This window comes from Eucalyptus grandis, chromosome 6 (genome assembly GCF_016545825.1).
Source record: "Eucalyptus grandis isolate ANBG69807.140 chromosome 6, ASM1654582v1, whole genome shotgun sequence".
Lineage (NCBI taxonomy): Eukaryota > Viridiplantae > Streptophyta > Magnoliopsida > Myrtales > Myrtaceae > Eucalyptus > Eucalyptus grandis.
In genome coordinates this window covers 34,936,330-34,958,808 of record NC_052617.1, presented here as the reverse complement: position 1 = coordinate 34,958,808, position 22,479 = coordinate 34,936,330, and the positions used below count along the sequence as shown (strand labels likewise).

General features: G+C 38.5%; 2 protein-coding genes and 1 pseudogene across 2 annotated transcripts; 1 reads left to right on the top strand and 2 right to left on the bottom strand.

Annotated features, from left to right (window-relative positions):
• Window positions 1-10,951: 10,951 nt before the first annotated feature.
• LOC104449373 (annexin D1) lies at window positions 10,952-13,517 on the bottom strand. Its single transcript, XM_010063507.2, has 5 exons — window positions 13,321-13,517; window positions 12,904-13,049; window positions 12,595-12,813; window positions 11,801-12,013; window positions 10,952-11,502 (listed from the first exon to the last, which is right to left on the bottom strand). Exons 1-5 carry the CDS (start codon window positions 13,394-13,396, stop codon window positions 11,206-11,208), a joined length of 951 nt encoding a protein of 316 aa, XP_010061809.1. The 5' UTR covers window positions 13,397-13,517; the 3' UTR covers window positions 10,952-11,205.
• Window positions 13,518-14,669: 1,152 nt separating this feature from the next.
• On the top strand, window positions 14,670-15,571 carry LOC104451894 (early nodulin-like protein 3). The gene is made up of 2 exons (XM_010066455.3): window positions 14,670-14,935; window positions 15,055-15,571. The coding sequence occupies exons 1-2, from the start codon at window positions 14,722-14,724 to the stop codon at window positions 15,462-15,464; spliced, it is 624 nt and encodes a 207-aa protein (XP_010064757.3). The 5' UTR covers window positions 14,670-14,721; the 3' UTR covers window positions 15,465-15,571.
• A 2,697-nt stretch (window positions 15,572-18,268) lies between these two features.
• On the bottom strand, window positions 18,269-19,698 carry LOC104451893 (annotated as a pseudogene).
• Between the last annotated feature and the right edge of the window lie 2,781 nt (window positions 19,699-22,479).

Here is a 22,479-nt window from a genome sequence, read left to right as displayed (position 1 = left end):
GAAAATGTGAGGCTCAATTTCTATCTAGATGGCGTAACAAAATGGAGCTAAGAGGATGATCAGACTGTTGCAGTCTCGCATTAACGTGTCAGGTCCCCCTAACTCCGGCTCAGTCGAATGGAATGTCCAATAGTCATGCAGTCTCACGAATATATACAAACATATTCGACACCATGAAAAGACTTTTGGGGAAGAGAATGTCAACCTCTACATAGCAGTCTCACTTTGAAGAAAGTATCATTCTCAACACCATCCTAGAAAGCCTATCGCAGCCCAAGTCTGGCCACAGGTTGTGTGTGCAATAGTGTAGTGCTAAAAACAATAAAACATGCACAACAATTTAAATGCAAACAACACTTCTAATCATGGAAAAATGAATCATTAATCCCACACTCCAACCTGCAAGACAAAGGTTAGCATAAACTACTCCCCTTATATCTCCCATCTGTAAAAACATTTAATACCTTAGATATGTTAGGGACGTACCTGGGATCCTCGCTCCAAAACAAAAATATTTTTAAAAGAAAAAGAAAATTGGCCTAAGTCCACTAAGTGTTTTAACACAAGTCCCCAGTGGAGTCGTCAAATTGTCGCGACCTAAATTTCGGGTGCACCACCTAAAACTAGGTTAATGGACTACTAAGTCTTTAACTTAGCTCAGGCTCTCCCAAGCCCATAACAATTCGCGGCTTAAGGTTCAAGTTTTTTAGCATGCAAAATATTGTTAACTATGAATCGCCACTAATCGGTTTACAGTAGGTCGATTAGACACTGAAGTAAAATAAACTAAGGGTACGGGGACTTGATTACACTAGAATTTTCTAATGCCCTTTCAGTACCATTTCTTTTTAATTTTCAAAAAATATTTTTTGCAGGCAGCTGATTTATTTTAACCTAAATTACTATCATGCAAATGTGGTGACCACACGGGTGCTCATCTATTATTAAAACATTAAAATAAGAATAATAAAAAAATAAATTGCATCACATAAAGCAAGCAATCATATTTTTTTTTTTTTTGGTTTTCTTGAAAATTAGAATTCTTTTATAAAAAATGCATTTTTAAACTAAACAACTTAATCTTATTAATATGCAAATTCTAATTAAATGGGCCTATTATGCAAAGTAGTTATTATGCACCTCATGACCTAAGTTCACTAATGAACAAATTCTGTTTAAATCCTATTATGCAAACTAGTCAACATGCACCTAGTATTTTGCATTTTTTTTTATTGAAATTCAGAATTTATGAAAACCCTAATTAATCTATCTAAAAAGGGATAATTTTCTAATTTATCCTAGGGATTAATTTGACTTAAACCCTATCCTATTTTAGAATTTTTTTTTTTTTGGAAAAATGAGATAATTAAAATGCGCGAACATGATCTAAAACCCTAAAAGAAAATTACTTCGGTCCAACCCTAACTTATTTATAAAAAATGCAACCCTAAAAATGTAATCCTAAGAAAATCCTAATTTACTAAACCTACATGTCTGATTTACTAAACCTATATGCTCATGTAGAATTTTGATTTTTTGATTTTTTTGTTTTTTTTTAAGATAAGTAATTATTAAATCAATATTAAATCTAAACTATCAACAAAATAAAGGATTAAAATAATCGAAAAAATAACCAGTTGTCTCACATGTCAAATTAATGATTATCTTAACCCTAATTATCACGACAAAGAGATAAAAATAATTAAAAATCTGATCCGAAGTCTTACGGATCAAATTAATAATTATAATGATTTAACAATTAAAATTCTACCAAAAAGCCCAAAAATTAATATAATTAAAAAATAATCCGATGTCTCTCGTATTAAATTAATAATTATATTAATTCTGGACAAAATCCTAGCCGATGATGCCTACAAAATGCATAAATATTAACATTGGCAAACCATATTCTAACTTAAACAATAATAACAAAACTTAAAATGAAAAATAAATGACAATAAAAAATAAAATAAAAATGAAAAATAAACTACATAGGGGGAATGCAGCAGGGACAGCAACGCGATGGAGTGAGGGTGTCCGGCGTGAATGCTCCGGTGAGGGGACCGGTGGAGGTGTGACATCTGGTGAGGTTGGCGGGGATCACAGCGGCACAGGGGCACGAGGCTGCAGTAGTGGCGGATAGACGGAAGCGCAGGTGAGCAGTGATGTCTGGAACTCGAAGACAGCGGTGGGGGGCTGGTGGCTAAGCGACGACGGCGTTAGGCGAAGGCGAGCAGCAGCAGGCGGTGACGCAGTTGTCGAGTGAGATCGGCGCGGTGAGCTTCGCAATCTGTTGCAGAGGGTTGCTACAGAGGCGTCGGGTTGAAAGGGGCAGCGGTCCGCTCGGGTTCAAACCTGGTGGAGGCGCAGCAACGGTGGCTAGCGAGGGTAACTCGACCGGCAGAGCAGGGATGGCGCGACGAGGAGCAGCGAACGGCGAGCGGAGCGATGAGGAGTGGCGAATGGCGAGGAGTGGTGAACGGCGAGTGGAGTGGCGAGGAGTGCCAGCGACAGCGGTTGTGCTACTGCACGTTAGGGGCAAGTTCGGTGAGGTGACGGTGGCGGAGGCGCAATGGTGCTCGAAGGCCAGCTGAGGCGTCGGCATGGGTGTTGTGCGTCGAAGCAGCAGTACAGCAATGGTGCTCGCGGTGGCGCAACGGTGAGCGGGCTTTGGGGGTTCGATCAGTGGTGGCAGGTGTAACACCGACGTGGGGGTAGACCAGCAACAATAGCGGAGGCGAGCTCGTGAAGAAGAAGACCAATTTTCTTCTTTTTCTATTTTTTTTCTCTCTCCACTCACGTCCCCTCACGTCTCTCCTCCTGCTACTCTGCTGACTTTTTCTTTCCTCTATATTTGTCAAAAGAGAAAGGAGAAGCTGGCCCTTTTCGATGACAATGGGGTTTCCTTTCTTTTCTTTTTTTTTTCTTGCACGAATTCCCTCTTCGCACCAATCTTCTCAATTTTTTTGGAAAGTCGCTTCCCCCTGGTTACGAAAAATGAAGCTATCTTTTATACTGATTCTGAACGGCTGCTTTGTATGGTATTTTCCGAGTTTCCATCTTCTATCGTATTAAATCAAAGCTGCAAATCAGAGCGTGATTTCGCAATCAGCTCAATTTTGCTCCGATTTATTCCGTTTTATAAAAATTCTTGCCATTTATTCACTTGATTTTTAAATTGCTTCTACATTTAACAAAATCTGAATACTCATCAGAATTTCAAATTTCCATGCATAATCAATCAAATCAATTTCCCCCATTTTTTCATTTTTTTTCCTTTTATTTGTTCCAATGCAATTTTTATTTTCTTTATTTTCTTAGATTTGCTAAAAATTAGGTGTCAACAAGGATATAACAAAGTTTCAAATGAGAATACTAAATAGCAATTCTAGTATTTCTCTAAGGTTTCTCATGGAAAACAATTGAAAACAATGGTTGTATAATCTTTCGAAAGAAGACAAAACTGGAAGAAGATGATTGTTTGATCTCAAAACAACGTTACTTATTTTTGTTTTTTGAATAGAGACAACTCTTCAAAAGGTTGCAAAAAAGAACAAATGCAACATTTCCCGAAATGTTGCAAAATGAACAAGTATGTCTCAAAGATTACGTTGAAAAGACATTAAAAAAAATTGGAATTAGATAAATAATAAATTAAAAATAATCGTAAATTTCCGTAAACAGTCACACTGTTTCAACAAGACTTTATATTAACCACTGGGATTTGCCTCCGTGCCACCCTTCCAACATGGAAGGGGGAGGTGGGGGATTCGAATCCCCACCTTCTCAAGGGTTGGGGTGGGGACGATATAGTTTCAGGAGTGGGTTTCGATTTCCACACCCCGCAAGGAGGCATGGTAAAAGTCCGAGAGTAGGGGTTTATGACCAACTAAAAAAAAAAAACAAGACTTTATATTTAATTTTTATAGAAATAAATCCGAAAATAAATCCGAATTTTTTCAATAAATAATAATGATCGTTGGTTAATGCCAAATCTCATCCACATGCACACTCACATCTTTTCGATATGGGAGAATGCACCTCTTCATTTGTTTGATAAACAAACTACCAACAACAAGAACTAGGAGACAAACAAACCATATCAAAATACAAGTTTCTGCCTTGAAGAGGTTCTCGCCATAATTCTTGGCGTAGGTTTGCCTAATCAGCTTCCTCTGCACCGAATTCCTATGGAGAAAAGATTAGATTAGACAATAAAGTGTGATTTTTTTTTTCCAAGACCACACTAAATGCCGGGCTCAAGGTAGGAAAACAATTTCTTTACTTTGTACTGGTGAACATGTTGCAGCTACAGTGGGATAATCATGTCGAATTCAAAAGGAAATCATAATGATCGATCGAATTTTTTTGCATCTCCTGATCACTTCTGGACCCAAAAACAGCTCGACCTTAGCAGCTGATCACCCCAAAAAGAAAGCACAAGAACTCTAGAACAGATCGCCACCACAAGATCACTCGGACCGGACCCCTCACGACCAGGGAGCACGAAGAAATGAGAAAGGTGGAGAGGAGATAGCGTGCCCCTGCGAATGCTTTTCGGAGTTGATCGCATTCATCGGCCATGGAGAGCACCGGCTCTGTGTTCACGTCGAAGCGAGAACGAGAGAGAGAGAGAGAGGAGGAAGAAGAAGGAAACGAAACAAGAGAGAGGAAGTCGGCCTCCGCTTCCAAGGCGAGAGAGAGAGAGAGAGAGAGAGAGAGAGAGAGAGAGAGAGGTACAAGTGTTGGTGCAATTCCTACATCGAGTGGAAGCCGGAGGGACGCAGAGTGAGATGAGGGAGATGAGGCACGCGGTAGGCAGGCCCCCTCCGGGCCCGTTGGGCTAGGTTTGGACAAATTTTTCAGGCCATATTAACGGGCGGGCCAGGTCGAGCATGGGTTTTGAGATCTTGCCGGACCATACACACGTTCATTTCAAAATATATAATTAATAATGCAATCTTTAAAGTAAGTCCAAATTTCTAATATAGGAATGAGAAATAGTATGAAAGTCACAAAGGAAAACAGTAAATTAGGATAAATCAAGGCTCTAGGCATTTCATCCATCTTATTGGCTCTTGACACCCCTATTTTCACCTTAAATTGACTATATTATTCATTGCGAGTCTTACTCTTGATTTAAGATTATTTCTTACATTATTTCTTCATTTTCTTTTGTATATATTTTATTAAAAGAAAAAACCACCCACATCCTCTCAAACAACTTTTTTTATTTTTTTCACTCTAGCTGCTTCTTCCACACCCATTACAATTTGAGGTTTTATATTTGTCTTCTTCTAAACTTATTTCACCAATTATTAACTTTATTTTCTCATATAATCATCATGATTTTCAATGTTTCGACTTCATCTTTTGGTACAAAATTATGATAATTTACTCAAAGGTTGAATATTATGGTTGATGAATACATTATATACAATATACTCATCTTTCATTGTATTATTTTTTGTAGTGTAGTCATTATGGAGGACAATATTGAAGAGCAACCAAATTTTTTAAATATATCTATTGATGATGAAACAATGAATGAACAACAATCAATCATGCCAACTAGTTCATTTGGAGCTCTAGTACCATAACATTGAAAATTATTCCTACATACATATATATTTTCAAGAGAGTAAACTTTTTCAGGGGAGCCAAGCAATCGAACGAATAATATCTCTTATTAAGCTGCATATGCAATTTACTATTATTGCAGTACATTTGTATCTTGAGGATAATTTTACTTTTCATTGATGATTTTATGAAAAATTCCGATGCATTTAGAATTGACAAAAAAATAAGTTTGCAAATGATTTGATTGGGTTGTCTTGTAGTGTCATTACAGTTGTCATGAATTCTTGTCAACAATCACGTAATCAAAGCAAAGATAATATTATACGTAACAATGTTTTAGGGAGCATTTTCTTTTGCATTTTGTAATAATAATTGATGTTTAAATTTTTTTATGTACTCAACTTTTTCGTATTTTGGACATCATACCATGATGGCATGAAAAGTAATTAAAAATTGGACTATTCGATTCTCTCAATAAAATGAAAGAAGAGAGGTTAAAATATACAAACTACAATGTAATGACACATGTAAGAATTATAATTAAACAAAATGCATACTAAAAATAATAGATGATTGTTTTTTCTCTTACTTGTGCTAAGGTTATTTTTTTAAAAATAGTTGCCTCGTACAAAAGAAAATTAACTCATTAACATAATAATTAGTCATCTATCTACTAAATAAACTATTTTTCGAAAAAGAGGGACACCAATTTTGTTCCTCAAAATATAGAGCACTTACTATCAAAGGGGGTATGGATATAGGAAGCCCGATCATTATCTACCGGAATGAACAAAGAAAGGAAAAGAAAAACAAAAAAAAACAAAAAACAAAAAAAGAAGGTAAGAAATAATCTTAAATCAAGAGAGGGCCCCACATTTGACCTCAACAAATGTTGTTGGAGCATGGGTAGTCTAGCAAAATTAAAACAATGTACCACCACAGTACGGGTGGACGAAGGTGTAGGGCATTTAAATCATTACTGGTTCAAAGCTTGGTATGTTTGGTTTAATGGGGGTTATTTTGGACCCTTCGAGGTATGTCGAACCACCTAAGGGCCTTGACAAATCCTCACCAGTGTCACAGTGTTGAATCTGCCAAACAGTACGGTGACTGATTCTGACCTCGTCCCCTAAGGACACCGACCTAACCGTGGGGATACTAGCTTTTTACGCCATCCTTGTAGAGGAGTTAGAACTAACCCTCTATCACTTTTGGATGTAATTAGAATGGCCCAACTAAGCGGGCTTGTAAATGCAACCTTTTGATCCTAATGAAGCATAATATAAGTAGTGTGTTTGTGTATGTGTTTTCCTTACTATCAACTTATTATTTATTGATTTGATATTATAGTCGCATGTTCGCGTTTGTGCTTAACTAAAAGATAAAAGTAATGAGACAGCAGCATTTCGTAGGACATTGCAAATTAATCCTGCGAATGTTACTTTCCCACGACAAGGGAAGGTTCGGGGCATGACAGGTACAGGTTCTCATACATTTATCACTTCATATTAATGGAGGATGGTCATAGTATTCTCATTTTATTATATGTTAACAAGATGTCCGTACATTGCACGGGATTGACACTATATACTTCATATTTTCCTAAAAGATTGTTACTTCAAGATAATTATTTGATACAGTTAACGTTGATTGATACTTGTCTTCATCACTTTAAAAAATGTGCCTTATCTTTTCTACGAAAAGTCTGAACAAATACCAATTTATATGCCATTTTTGGGTGAAGCGGCACTTGCGATGAAAATTTACATCTTAGTTTTTTTTTTTTTTTTTTAGGACAGGAGGAACCAGCTTGCATTCGATAGCCGCACCGTAAAACCCCCAGTGACGCTAGTGCAGGACCCACCACCACGGCGTCACACTTAATACACCTAGTGCTGCAAAAATTTACATCTTAGTTTTTTTTTTTTTTTTTTTTTGGACAGGAGGAACCAGCTTGCAGTCGATAGCCGCACCGTAAAACCTCCCAGTGACGCTAGCGCAGGACCCACCACCACGGCGTCACACTTAGTACACCTAGCTACTCCTGCCAGCCTCCTTGCGTAGCAAGGGATTCAAACCTCTCCCCTCTCTCGCAAAGGGTACCCAGCAGAGCCATCACGGCCGGTGGTTTTACATCTTAGTTGTTTATCCCATCTCTCTTGGAGAAGTAATACCAAGGTACTGGTATCTTTTTTTAGTTGATTAGCTGATATCATTTATTTGTATAATATGTTCTAGCAATATTTTGTGATGATTGGTTACGTTATTATCGATACTTTAGCAGAGATTTAGTATAAATTTGTTTATTTATTTATTATACATGGGATATGATGTCATACAATTTTTAACTATTTTTTGTCTGTTAAATATAAATTATCATGTTATAATAAATATTTCTGCACTGTTCAACTATTTGCGAGCATGTTATCTATCATAGATTTGAGACATATTAATGTCATTTATTTGTTGAATATGATCTATCGTTATATAAGTTCTTTATCAATTTGTTAATATCATTTTCAATGCAATTCCACAAAATATTTTGTCATAATGCGTATTCATATAACTAATCATAACAATGGTCACTCATTATACCCTATCCTTATATTTATTGTTGTAACATACACAATCATGCAATAGGACCTTCTAAACATATACTGTTTTTTCCTTCTATGATGGGTGATTTACTATAATGGTTCATTTGTAGAGCATGTTATATAAATTGTTTGTGATGATCAATATTTATTCAATTGATTTTTTTAACGTTATTTATTTGTTAAATATAAATCCAACATGAGATTGATCTTTTGATATTTATTTTTCAAATACGAGTATTATTTATTTGTCAAGTATGAGCCTGGTATCAGATTGATCTTCAGTTATTAATAGCAATCAAATATGAGATAAGATATCTTGATAATGTTAATCTTTTGTAAACCTAATCTTAAGCTAAAGGACATTGTTATTTTCACACCATGAATAGCTGGAAATGCATGCACACCACCGCTTTAAATTTAAACTCTTCATATACCCTCAACATCACTCTCCTCGAAACAGCCATTATCATTTACCTGCATCTGAAGCTGCTCCATGGACCGAAAAAGTAGCCCATATCACCATTGGATTTCCTTTCCTCGATCGAGAATTACAATTACGATCCAATAAGCTAAATCTTAATTGGGTTCGAAACCCCAATTTCCTCAATCTATCAACTCTAAATATCACTCCTCAAAACCATGATCGCTGGCCGATCATCGATGCGTCAGGAGGGGTTAAATGAAAAATCCCTCTTGCAAAATGTTAGAAAGATATGAGAATGATTCCACAAATACTGGAAGAATATATCTCTAGATGGCACTTACAAGATATAGAAACTAGTCATCACGAAATCTCGTCAAGTTGGTTTTATATCCAGTGAACTAAGATAGTGAGGATATGGAGACGTGATAAGCGAATCACAGAACTATGCAAATTAGTTGAATTAACGACAAATTTGTAAACATTATAACTCGTTCGCACCGGGAGTCATTTTGAGGATGGAGGAAAGAGAGATCTTGATAAAAAAATAATAACACAAAAGAGATAGAGGAGAAGCAAACTATTATAACAATGAAAAGGTCATAAGACATTATAAACATTTCAATTGCTTAAGTTGTGCTTTTAAATTAGGGATGAAATTAGCGAGAAACTTTTAATATATATAATATATAGGTATTTCCATATATAATCTATACATAAATAGTTATATTAAGAATTAACGAAATTTGCTAGGATTATATATTTGCTAAAGTCACGATTAAGAGCATCATTACACAAATATGCAGAAGAATTGATTAGAGAATTATTACTTAAAATTCATAAGAATTAGAGATTTGTTAGGATTGGAGGTTTTCTGAAGTCAAAATCAGAAGACAAATTATAGGGTAAAGCTCACACATGAATGTGTCAAACCGTACCATGCCATGTGATAGATATATGACACAACGTAATTGTAAAATGAAAAATCTCTATTGATTTCACCGTAAATAATTTGCATTACTCCTTAATTTTTTGGATGTGCAATTCCTTGGACTTGTCCTTGCTCAAATAGATCAATGGTTTTCTAAGAAAACTTTCTATCCCATCCCTGTTCAAGATGTAGCTTTGAACTATGTATATGCTCCTCATATTAAGAATATGTCACCACCATGTACCTTTCCAATTGCATCAAACTGACCTGCAACGGATTGCAAGTCACAAGGGCTTTGACAATATGTTTGGACTAAGTTACTAATACTAAGTAAGAAAACCATGCCAACCCAAACTCCACGCGAAGAAAAGTCCCTTAGCACTGGGAGTCTAACTTGGCGACGGTATTGCTCAAGGGCTTGGTCAAACCATCGTGTGAAGGTCATGAGAATTCCAAGTGCAGGGGGCTTGACAGGTTCTAGGGAAGAATCTTTCTTTTCCTCTTGGTCCAACAATTCGCTACAACATGATCCTCTCCACTTTGAGAAGGCGCTGAGAAGGCGCATGCTCTGCTGACAAGCCTAATTTGGTTTGGAGATTGGAGGACAATCATAATAAGAACATTGTTTGGCCTGGAACGAAAATATTCTGAAGATTCTACCTGTGGTCATGCCTCACTTCATGTCCTGGGATTGCTCTTGCTCTTGACGGGTAGGGAAACTTCTGCTTGTCCATCCATCAAGTCGGTGCTCTTTCGGCCATCAGTTTGCGTCCCTGCTTTTTTTTTTTTTTCCTTTTTTGGGCCCAATCCAACTTTTGAACTTGGAAATCAACCCTGGAAACCCATCCCAATGGGCCACGTGCCTGTTGGCACTTCCCTGTTGGGATTTTAATCTGATCTGAACCCGTAACGGATTAATTGATAAGGCTTCCTTAGGTGTGCTGCAAAATGTTCCATCGCCATTGCATCATGGTTGTGCTTATTGAGATCAGCCTCGCATCAATTTGCAATTAGCAGCTGAATTTCTTGTGGGAAGTGGGGGTGTGGTGGTAAGCAACTTAAGAGATTGCCATGATACTGCTAAAGCATCTCCAAGGCTCCTGTGGGTGGTTTAATGCTAGATGGTTCGGATAGCATTCGTGCCTGATGGAGGTGTCATAAGAGATGAAAAAGGCAATGCAATCTGTAGTTTCCACATGAAGCTGAAATTACCCTAAGCAATAAGCATTATGGTTGAGATTCTGCCACCCCGATGGACATCCTCTGGCAAAACAACACAAACATTTGATGGATATCCTCAAGCTACTTCAATAGGACTTTAACCTCCGATCGTTATAATATTTGTTCCTCATCAACTAAAAGGCCATAGCATCAGCAGTTTCTGCAGCATTGTCCATTGAATTTGCTAGCACTGGTATAACATGATTGCAAGGAAACCAAGTTCACGATCACTTACTAGCAGTCTTGATTAAAGATCAAAATCAAAGACTTCTCATAAGTACATAAACCAACGCCATTATAAGAAGTGTATTTGCTTCGCATAGCTACAACTGACAACTGGGGAGGCATGTTGGTAACTACACGTTGTTGGAAAGCAAGGAAAATAGAAATGCCTCAAACCACACCAAAAACAGAGATATTGCCTCCACCAGGATAGCTTCATGAGTACTTGTAAATCAAGCCTCGACGTGGCCAATCAATGCCAGAAGCATTTTTTCATAGTCTCCAGTAGTGTCCTTGACAATGGCACGATCGAGAGGGATGCTATTCCTCCTCTGGTACTCCTCACTTATAAACTTCATGTCAACCTCGGCCCTGGTAGCAACTACTCTGGTCAGAGCCCCTTCATCTGTTCCTCGCTTATTGATGGCTAGACGAAGAACCTTCTCAAAATACTTCTCAGGGCGAGTCAGGCACTTTACTGTAGCTCTCAGTATAGTAAGGAACTCGTCTTTTGGATCAGTTTTCAAATCCTGCGAACATGAAGGATCAAGAATTAGACAATCCCTAATCTAGAACAAAGAAAAGTCAATATGTTCTGATGCATAGCACAGATGTTATAGTCTGGAAGTGAATGAACAACTCGGAAATGGGTGATATTATCAAATCTCAATGTTTTTGAAACAAGACATCTTGAAGTTGCCTCTTAACAACATGACTATTAACCAAAAAGAATACTACCCTGGCACTCTTCATCCTTGAGGAGCTATAAGCTTTAGAAATATAGGTAAAAGAACATGAAAGGTCCAGTTCATAGAAATTCCAACTCACCTTGTTGATATCATTTCCAAACTCATTTTTGTAGTGATTCAGCGTAGCATTGACCTGTGCTTTGCTCCTAGTAGCCAAAATCCTTATGAGATCCTCATGGCCATAAGCCTTCTCTGAGATCTTCTCGTGGAGTATCTTAGCCTCTGCTTTTGCCAAAGTCATATTCACCTCATCTCCATCATAACGGTAGGAGCTCACAAGAGGTACCAGCAACTAGGAGACAAAGAAACCATATAAAATTAAAGTTCTTTCCCTACAAGCGAGGAAATTACTTACATCAACACCTCATGAAAATTGAAATGATTTAGGATAGATGAGAATTATTTCACAGGTTGTCATAGGACTAATCTTTTGATAATGGACTTGGTTATTCATTTGACACAATAGAGAGAGGTCCAATGAAGTAGCGTATGTGGTCTCTAGAGTTTCATGAAACCATCTTCAATAAATTGACAAATCAAAATATGAGGAACTGCTCCAAAGTACACCACCATTCCAACAAGCATTCTCCGCAAAACTCCAAAACTGTCTTAAAAATTGAACACCTACCACTAATATTCTCAAACTTTCTGTAATATGCTGAATCAGTCACATTTGATTTTACTTGCCTTCATCAATCCCAAAGAATATTTCCCAGACAGCAATAAGAAATTATTCTGAGTATCACAAGGCTACATAGAATTGATTGTACAGAGTACTTATTGCAAAATGTACGAACCTAAGTTGCTCGGAAGAACAATCATCAGCATTGGGAAATGTCATGGAACAACTTGAGGCAAGCGTAAAAGCAGTACCTTACGAAAATCTCCAGTTGTGTGGTGACCGACGTCCTCTTCCAGCGACTTCTTGTATCGGGCATGATATGCTTGTCTTGCCATAAGCAACTGCTGCGGAGACCTCGTGCAGGCTATTTCCATTAGAACCTGGTTGCTTGAAGTCCATCTTTTCGTCGCTTCATTCGCCAAGTACGCATCACGTTCAGCCGGATCAAGTGACCAAAGGACCACCAGCCTCTGACGATACGGAATGAATATGGATTAATCTGATAGAAAGAGGGACACGTCTCCATGGGATGAATCCAAATAATTAAAGGAAGATCAGACCTCGAAATCATTGGTAAGTTCTCTGTCCAATGCCTTGAGGAGGTCCTCGCCGTAAGTCTCGGCATAGGTTTGCCGAATCAGCTTCCTCTGCGCCGCATTCCTATGACCCAATATGGATATGATCAGCTTCTCATTTGTTCCCCATCCTTCCAGATCGTTCATGATAACCATCCAACGAAGAGAAAAGATTGAATTAGACAATAAAGTTTGATTTTTTTTTTCCGAATTCAAGAGAAATAATAAACCCAGAAATAACTCGATCTTAACAACCGATCCACCGAAAGATCACTCCGATCAGACCACGATCTCCAAGCAGATCGCAGATCCGAACACTAAGAACGGAGCACGACCATCGACGACCGAAGAAACACGCGATAAGAGAATCGGAGGAGGCAGCACGAAGAAGATAGAGCGAACCTGCGAAGGCTGTCCGGAGCTGCTCGCAGTCATCGGCTACAGGGGGCAGTGGCTGCGGGACGGTGAGAGTCGACATTATTGAGGGAATGGAAGATCGTGGGGGTGCGTTCACGACGAAGCGAAAACGAGAGAGAGGAGGGAGGAGACAAAACAGAGAGAGAGAGTCAGCCTCTGCTTTGAAGGAGAGAGAGAGAGAGCGCGCGCAACGTAACAGCTTGCGCGGAGGCGCTGCACGAGCGCCACGTGTCGTTGCAATCACTACGTCCGCTTTCTCGAAGTGGAAACCAGAGGGACGCGGAGGAAGATGAGAGAGAGACGTCGGCACGCGGCAGTGTCCAGGCTCGTTGGGCCGGATTTGGATAAAATTTTGAGATCCGGTCAATGGGCCGGACGGGTCAGGCCCGGGGTTTTGAAATTGGCCACGTTCAGGCAAGGGCAGCAGCCCTTGGCCCCACAATCCAATCCTTTGATTTTGGATAAGGGTGAGCATCGGCTATGTAGCATCGACACGGATACGCGACACGCGACACGGCTATTACGATACGACACGTCGATGCGTTATTTATCAAAAAATGAGAATTCCGACACGTTATATATTAAATATATGCAAAAATAAATAATAGAAAGAGCATATAATTAATTTATACTAAAAATATTAATTCAACATTTGTTAATATTATTCATTTTTTTTTTTTAATTTGACAGAGATTGAATAATAAATTCAAAAATTACAAACACAAAAGAGTAAATTTGAAGAAACACATCATGTTTTCTTACACTTGTCGAATTAGTGAGATTTCTTATAGTCCCAGCCAAAGTTCGGAGTTCATGATATAGACTGGCTTGGAGCTCCGCTTTTCACAATAGAATATTTAGTTTGAGTCATAATTATTCTTCATTTCAAGACAACCCATCACCGTCGCCTCGTACCAGTGGGAGTTGAGTTAATGTTATCTTATGTCATTACACGGTCCAACCTATATTGTAGAGGAACGAAAGACTTTCCGAGTCGGAGGAGCATTTGGGGTTTCGAACCTGTTGACCGGGGCATCAAGCTACTCGAGAATGAGTCCGAAGATTTGAATGTTCTAAGCAAATATTAAAACTTGCAGAACAATGTTTAATAAAAGGTGGGAGGCCCGGAAAGAAGCTCGAAGAACAATTTGTTTACTCCAACCACGTGGAATTGCACATACATTTTGCACTAATAGCTAAGAAATCCAAAGGAAATCATAGAACCTGGAAAAGCAACAAAAGCTTCACCTCCACAGCTTGTAAAGTTCATGGCCACTGGCCTACAAAAACCCCACTCTGTCGAACTCAGATCACATGCCAATCCCAAACAGAAGAGACAATTCTAGATTTCTTCTCGCTGAATCGCTCGTCTGTTCCAATTCTTCAATGGCAATTCCCATGTTGAGATTAGATCGCCAAACGAAGAGAGTTTTTCAAGTGATGCGGGTCTTGCTCTGGGTGACAATGTTGGTGCGACGGAGTGAAGCATTCGAGTTCAGAGTTGGAGATGCCGGCGGTTGGACCGTCCCTACTGATTCCAGTGCAAATGCTTTGAATCAGTGGGCAGAAAGAAACCGTTTCCAAATTGGAGACTCTCTAGGTATGTCGATGCTTCTTATCGTACTAGTCCGATTTTTAACGCAATGTACTTTACGCGAGAACAGCATATATAGATCGGTAATTCATCTTGACAGTCGGTTCTCTCTGTTAATCCCGCAGTCTTCGACTACACGCCTGGCCAAGACTCAGTGCTATATGTGAACCAAAACGACTACAACAACTGCAATGACGCGTCGCCTATCGCCAAATATGTCGATGGCCACACCGTGTTCAAGTTCAACCAATCAGGACCAATTTACTTCATCAGTGGGAATAAAGACAACTGCCAAAAGAATGAGAAGATGGTGGTTGTTGTGATGGCTGATAGGAGCAACAAAACTGGTGGCGCAGTTGCATCATCCCCATCGGGACATAACGGCACTGCCCGATCCCCGGCACCTTCTGGCGAGGAGTCTCCTTCTCCACCGGCTGGTTCGGAAGAGATAAATCCAACTCCGGCTCCCGTTAGTGAAACCCCAAAGAAAGAAGATGATGGTACTTGGGTATTCACCGGTTACACGCCTGGTTAGGTGTTTGTTATTGTTAAATTTTGTTTCGAAGCATTTGTAAAACGCGATCTGCTTGAATAAAAATTTTGTATGATTTGATCGTGAAGATATTTTTCTGATTAAGATAATATGAGTAGCAACTTTCTATTTCTGTTTTTGCCTTTTGATATTGTAGTTGCACAAGGGTTGAGACTAACAATAACCCCACACAAGTCTTTGTTCCCTCTCAAGTTTTCAATTGTAGCATTATGAAAGGCTGGATCAAAGGTCGACACGATTGAACCTTAGCTGATTGCTTGATAGATTGAGTATTTCCAATTGGTGCAATATCCTAAGTTGTCCAGGAATTTCTCCCGTAAACAAATTTTGACTCAGATCAAGAACTTCAAGAGATTGAAGATTGCTGATCTCGATGGGAATACTTCTGCCAAGACTGTTGCTGCTTGAATTCAAAAACTGAAGCTTCAAACATTTCTATGAGCCAAACTGGATGTGATCAACTTCTCATTTGTACTCCATCCTTAAAGATCGTTCATGAGAATGATCAAATCGATCAAAGAAATAGCCCGCACACAAGAACTCTAGGACAGATCGCTCTCGAAGGATCACTCCGATTAGATCACGATCCCCGAGTAGATTATAGATGCGAACACCAAAAACTAAACACGATCATCGACAACCAGACGCGCGACGGGCATTTCCATAGTCAAACATCAAGTGGACTGGAAACGGAGGAGGGAGCGACCCTGCGAATGCTTTCTGGAATTGCTTGCAGTCTTCAGCCGCTGAGGGAAAAGAAGATTGGGCTGTCTGCTTCTAAGCGAACGACAAAGGAAGGAGGAGACAAAACAAAGAGAGCGCGCGCACGAGCGCCGCGTGGCAGGCGGCACTGGTTCTAAGAAGTGATATAAAAGTGATGTGTAAAATAGTGGAGTAAAATAATTTCACAGGCATTATAGTAAATTTTAGTTTATTTCCATACTTTCTGGTTTTTTGTCCTTTACAAGGTATTAGGAGCCAATAGAGGTAGTAATAATGCGAGCCTATGTTTTTTTCATTTAATTTGGAAATCAAACGACACGATTGTGATGCCTCTACTAGATTTAGAATCTCGATCTTAACAGCCAATCAACAAAAAACAAAAAGCACAAAACCTCTAGAACACGTTGAAAGATCACTCCGACCAGACTGTGATCTCCAAGCAGATCATACATCCAAACACTAAAAACGGAACACCATCATTGAGGACCAAACGACACTTGACGGGAGTCGGAGGAAGCGGCACGAATAAGGAAGGAAGGTGGTGAGGAGATAGTGAACCTGCGAATGCTTTTCGGAGTTGTTCGCAGTCATCGGCCAGGAGGGCACTGGCTCTGGGACGGTGAGAGTCTGACGTTGTTGAGGGAATCGAAGATCGTGGGATATTTCCGTTGAAGCGAAAACGAGAGAGGAAGGAGAAGGCAAAACAGAGTGAGAAGGAAAGAGAGAGAGAGATAGAGAGAGCAAGCGCAACGCTAACATGGAAAGCGCTGAGCCGGAGGAGCTGTACGAGCACCACGTGTCGTTGCTGTTACAGCATCCACTTTCTCGAAGTGGGAACCCAAAATTTCAGGCCCAATTTATGGGCAGGCCGGCTCGCGCTCGCGCAAAGGGTTTTGAAATCTGGCCCGCGCATAGTTCATTTGAAAAATATAACTAATGATGCAATCTTTTAAAGTAAGTCAACATTTCTAATATAGGATTGAGAAGCAGTATGAAAGTAACAGGTAAAATAGTAAATTAGAATAATACAAAGGTCTAATCTTAGTTTTTAATTTATTATTCATATTCATTTATTTTTTAAGTTGAAATTTAAAAAGATGAAAATATAAAAAGACCGCTTGATCGGCCCCTGCACGTCCATGTTTTTCCCTCGGGCAAGTTTGGACTCTTGCAGTGGCAATGGACGTAAAAAACAAAGGTTAAGTGTATCATAAATCCTAAAATTTATTGTGATAGTACACTAAAATTTTAAAACTTTGAAAAAGCACAATCAAATCTTAAAATTTGTCAAATTGATGCAATCAAATTCTTTATTAATTATGTCCATCTAGTTAACAAAAAATATTGGTGCGACCTTTTTATATTTCTCTTCCCTATGTGACCATTATGATAATGAAGAGTGCAATAATGACAAGAGGTCCAAAACAATCCTATTGTTTTTCCTAACATTAATTCAAATTAGATTAAAAGAAAAAAATCCAAAAAAAAAAAAGCTTAAAAAAGATGAAAATAAAAAATAAAAGAAAAACAAACCCTACCGAAGGGAGCTTCAAGGCCGATCTGCGATTGGTTTAATTTTCTCAAGGGGATTTAGAGAAATGCAAAACAATTTATGCAATTTAAATGTTAATGTATTAACAATATAAATGTAAGAAAATCACACTTCTTTTTTAGCTAAAAAAAAAAATTGACAAATACAACAATGTATTAAAAAATTTCACTCATTTTAAGGTACAAAGATGCATATTTGGACAATCAACTATACTTGCTCAATCTTACAGAAAACAAAAGTAACTATTAGCAATCTCATGATCCAATGTTGCATTTTTTTCAATTTGAGTTGCTGCCAACACACTAGCCATGCTTATTTAAAAGTTCTTTCCGTTCTCAGGCTGCAAAACCGCTCATATCACATCGATCTCAAGGTGCATATATGCATTGTTAAAATCGACAAAAAGTTACATTTCAAACATCCTGCAAATAGTAATTGATTCTCGTACAGGTGGCGGCATGCTACACAAGAGAGACTGAAATATCTCAATAAGTGAAGCATGTAGGATCAATTAGTTCAATTTGATGTCTTCGGAGGCGCTTAACACGATTGAGCTATGTGCTGACATCACCTGAGAAACTTTTTACATGCTTGGACGATGCTCTGGTTTGGGACTTAAGCACAAAAATGCCATCTTTGTCACGAAAGCCACTTCCTCTAGCACATGACCTTATGGGTATGGAATTCTTTGATCCAAAACTTCTTTCAGCCGCCAAGAAGCTGTTGAATGGCTCAAGACGATGAAAATGAGGATGCAAGACATGATATGAGATCACCCAGATGTCTTCCTAACATTACTTCCAATGTCATAACTCTGGAACTATAAACATCACATTTCTCATTCACTTCCATTGTGTATGCAAGTCCTACATAGAGAAAAGAGCAAATTTTTTCTAGTTTTTATACAATATCCATGCTTTGTAAATTTAAACTGATTTTGAGTAAATCAAATTTAGAGAATTAAGTATAAATCAATACATTCTTTAGATTCTAATGGGATTTAAAAATTTTCATTTCTTTAGGAACAAGTTTGACTTTATTAATTGGTGGCCTAAATCTCAATTAATCTATTATTGAACCTACTTGGTGTAAGGTATTTAGAAGTATAAAGCGAGTAGTTACGGATGAGGATCTTGTACAAGCATTTTCCTATCTATGAAAATGAAGTCGGGGTGAGACCAAGTTACCTGGAGCTGCATATCCAAAGGTGCCTGCAAATGAAGTCCAATTGGATGAATAAGGCTTTAGAACCTTAGATGTGCCAAAATCAGAGACGTGAGCTTTGTATTCTTTATCTAACAAAATGTTCTTGCTCGAGAGATCTTGATGAATTATAGGAGGAGAGCATTCATGGTGCATGTAGGACAAAGGATAAGCCAGCCCTTTAACAACTTTTACTCTTTTATTCCAATCAAATGGCACCATCCCCTGTTCATTGCTCAATATATCCTTCAAGCTGCCTGATTCCAAGAACTCATTCACCAAAAATGAATGTCGAGAACTCGAGCAAAAGCCATAAAGCTTGATGATATTCTGATGCCTAGCTCCAGTCAAAGCATGAATCTCCCTTTTGAATGCTTTTCGATTGGCCATTTCAATAGCCAGTGATTCCTTAAATTTCTTTATAGCAACAATCTCACCTGTTGGCAATTGGGCCTTGTAAACACACCCTTGTCCTCCCACACCAATGTAATATTTGGCATCAAACTCCTCCTTGGCTTTAATAATACTCTGATAAACCATTTTTCCATCAAAGCTCCATACTGTCCACAAGTTTTCATTGCTTCCATCAACCGAACTAGCCTCTATTTTCCTTACTCTTCTTCGGCATAAAATACTTGAAGCTCCCACAACAAGAAGCAGTAGGCAACCTAAAGTGGGAATCAATATTAGCATCAGCTTTTTGTTTTTGTTTTTCCTTTCAACATTGTTGTTGTACATGGGTCGAAACTAGCAATAATTCCACATAAACCTTTGTTCCCTCTCACAACTTCAATTGTAGCATTATGAAATGCTGGAATATTTGGTAACAAACCCTCTAAGTCATTATAAGATATGTCAATGGATGTCAAGCTTGCCATATCATCAAAGGTTGATGCAATTGAACCTGAAAGTTGATTGCATGAGAGATTAAGTATTTCCAATTTGTTTTTTCACCCAAAAAAAAAAAAGTTTTTCCAATTTGCGCAATAGCCCAAGTTGTCTAGGTATCTCTCCCGCAAGGAAATTTTGGCTCAAATCAAGATTCTGAAGAGTGTGGACTTCCAATCTCAATAGGAATACTCCTATAAAGATTATTTCCACTTAAGTTTAAATATTCAAGGTTCACATAGTCCCCAAGTTGTCCAGGAATCAAGCCACTTAGGTTGTTTCCGCGATGTAAATCCTCACTAGATTGGGAAGTGTTCCAATTTCTCTAGGAATATAGCCTGAAAGATGATTTCCATCCAGTGAAAGCTCTAGCAGAGACGATAGCTTTCCTAGTTCTTTTGGAATTTCCCCAAACAGATTATTTGAGGAAAGGTTTAATATATGCAATCTAGTCATCTTTCCAAGATCAGATGGTAGCTCACCCGATAAGTTGTTATTGGAGATTTTTAGGCTTGTCAAATTGCTCCATTCGCCCAATGTGGATGGAAGCTCTCTATAAAGTTCAATTATTGGTCAACTCAAGTTAATCCAAGTTGGGATACATGCCAAGAGCATCAGTAATACTTCCCTTTAACTGGTTGTTGTGGAGCCTAACTCTATACAACCTTCTATAATTTTTTAAGCTTGATGGAATTGCCCATGTAAAATGATTGTCAGAAGCAGTAAGCCATACAAGAGCTTGTCCATTGCATAGGCCTGGTGGCAATCGACCAACAAGCTTGTTATTTGATACTTCAAGGTGTGTGAGTGATGTGAGATTACTAATCTCGATGGGAACATCGCCTTCTAGGTTATTCTCAAATAGAATCAGATCTGTAAGGAGTCCCAATTTTAATATCTCTTTTAGAATCGAGCCAGACAACTCATTTTCGGATAGGATCAAACTGTTAAGTGTGCTCAAGTTACATACAATGGAAGGAATCGATCCAGAGAGGCTGTTACGGAAGCGCCTGAGATCAGAGATAGATTTGAGCATCCCTAGTTCTATAGGAATAGGACCAGACCACTTGTTTTGGTAAAGGTAAAGGACATTCAAATTGCTTAAGTTACCTATGGATGACGAGATAGGACCTGTTAAGTCAGTGTATATCAGTTGGAAATGTATGAGAGATCTCATTCCTCCAACTTCCGAAGGTATGTGGCCACAAAGTTAATTGTTATAGAGGTAAAGATATGCCAAATTACTTAGATTCCCTAGAGTTGTTGGGATGGATCCATTGAGATTATTGCTTGACAAATCAAGTTGACTTAGTGACCCCAACATTCCCAAGTCCTTTGGAATGGGCCCAACGAGTTGATTACGAAAAAGCCATATTTTCCACAAGCTGCTCATGTTTCCAGTGGAAGAAGGAATTGGACCAGTAATGAGGTTGTTCATCAGGTAAAGATAATTGAGAGATTTGATAATTCCTATTGCTTTAGGGATGAAACCTGAAAGCTTATTATCTGAAAGATATAAGCCAGACAAGTTGTTCAAACTTCCTATGTGACTGGGAACTGGACCAGTGAAACTATTATGTGAAATATCTAGAACTTGCAGCAATTCAAGCGATGCAAGTTGAGCAGGGATATGCCCAGAAAGATGATTTTGTCACAAGTCTAGATAAGTGAGCTTGGAAAGATTACCAATACTCGGAGGGATATTCCCATAGAGTGAGTTGTTGGAAAGCTTAAGGGTGATCAAGCTGGGCAATTGGGAGAAATTGAGATGGTGCAGCGTACCACGTATGGTAGAACTTGAAAGGTTCAAGCTGACGATGCTCCCAGAAAGATCACAGGCGATTCCAAGCCAAGAACAAAGGCTACTTTCATTCCATGAAGACAAGATAAAGCGACTCTCCTCGTTGAGATTAGATTTCCATTTCAAGAGGGCCTCTGTTTCCTTGCCTATTGTTTCGCTAGTTACACCAGCAATAGAGCTTTGGGATGAAGCAAGGCTAGGTATATTATGCATGAGTACGAGAAGAAGATACCTGGAATGGAACTGAGAGTTGCTTTTGAGATAGCGCCATGACAGGTTAATCTTTTTATGGGGGTGGGCTTTTCTTCTTTCTAAAGGCGCAAATTTGTTAGCTATGAACATGTATGTCCTAGGCATTTATAGAACTATAATGGACAAATGAAGTCAACAACAGAGTCATTGGTCATCTTCGTTGCAATAGCAAGACTGAAACTGACACTATCACCAAGCACATCCACGAGTCAATAAAATTAGCCATCCTGCGGGCCATGGAATTGATGTTTAATCTCTTCCGTGAAGGTTTGGGATATATTATCAAGAGACATCTACATTGATAGAGTTGTGGAGTCCGACAGAGGAAAATAATATTCAATTGCATAATAATTTATTTTAGGTAGTTACCAATCCTATAATAACATACATGTAATTTCCATATTAAGTATGTATGCCCTAAACTCCTGCTATATAGAGGGCAATATCTTTTATAGCTGTAACACTAAAGCTTGTCACCTAGAGCTTGTAACACTAATACTGATAGTGGAAGATTGCCTAGTGCAGCATTGTGGTTTTTCCTTTTTCCTGATTTTGGGAAAGGTATTCCATGTAAAAAT

Coding starts and splice junctions, on each gene's coding strand:
- LOC104449373 (XM_010063507.2), bottom strand. CDS start 13,396: ATGTCGACTCTCACCGTCCCGCAGCCACTGCCCCCTGTAGCCGATGAC. Junction 13,050..13,320: donor GCTCCGGACAGCCTTCGCAG/GTTCGCTCTATC, acceptor ACGATCTGGAAG/GATGGGGAACAAATGAGAAG. Junction 11,503..11,800: donor TTGGAAATGATATCAACAAG/GTGAGTTGGAAT, acceptor TCATGTTCGCAG/GATTTGAAAACTGATCCAAA.
- LOC104451894 (XM_010066455.3), top strand. CDS start 14,722: ATGGCAATTCCCATGTTGAGATTAGATCGCCAAACGAAGAGAGTTTTT. Junction 14,936..15,054: donor CCAAATTGGAGACTCTCTAG/GTATGTCGATGC, acceptor TTAATCCCGCAG/TCTTCGACTACACGCCTGGC.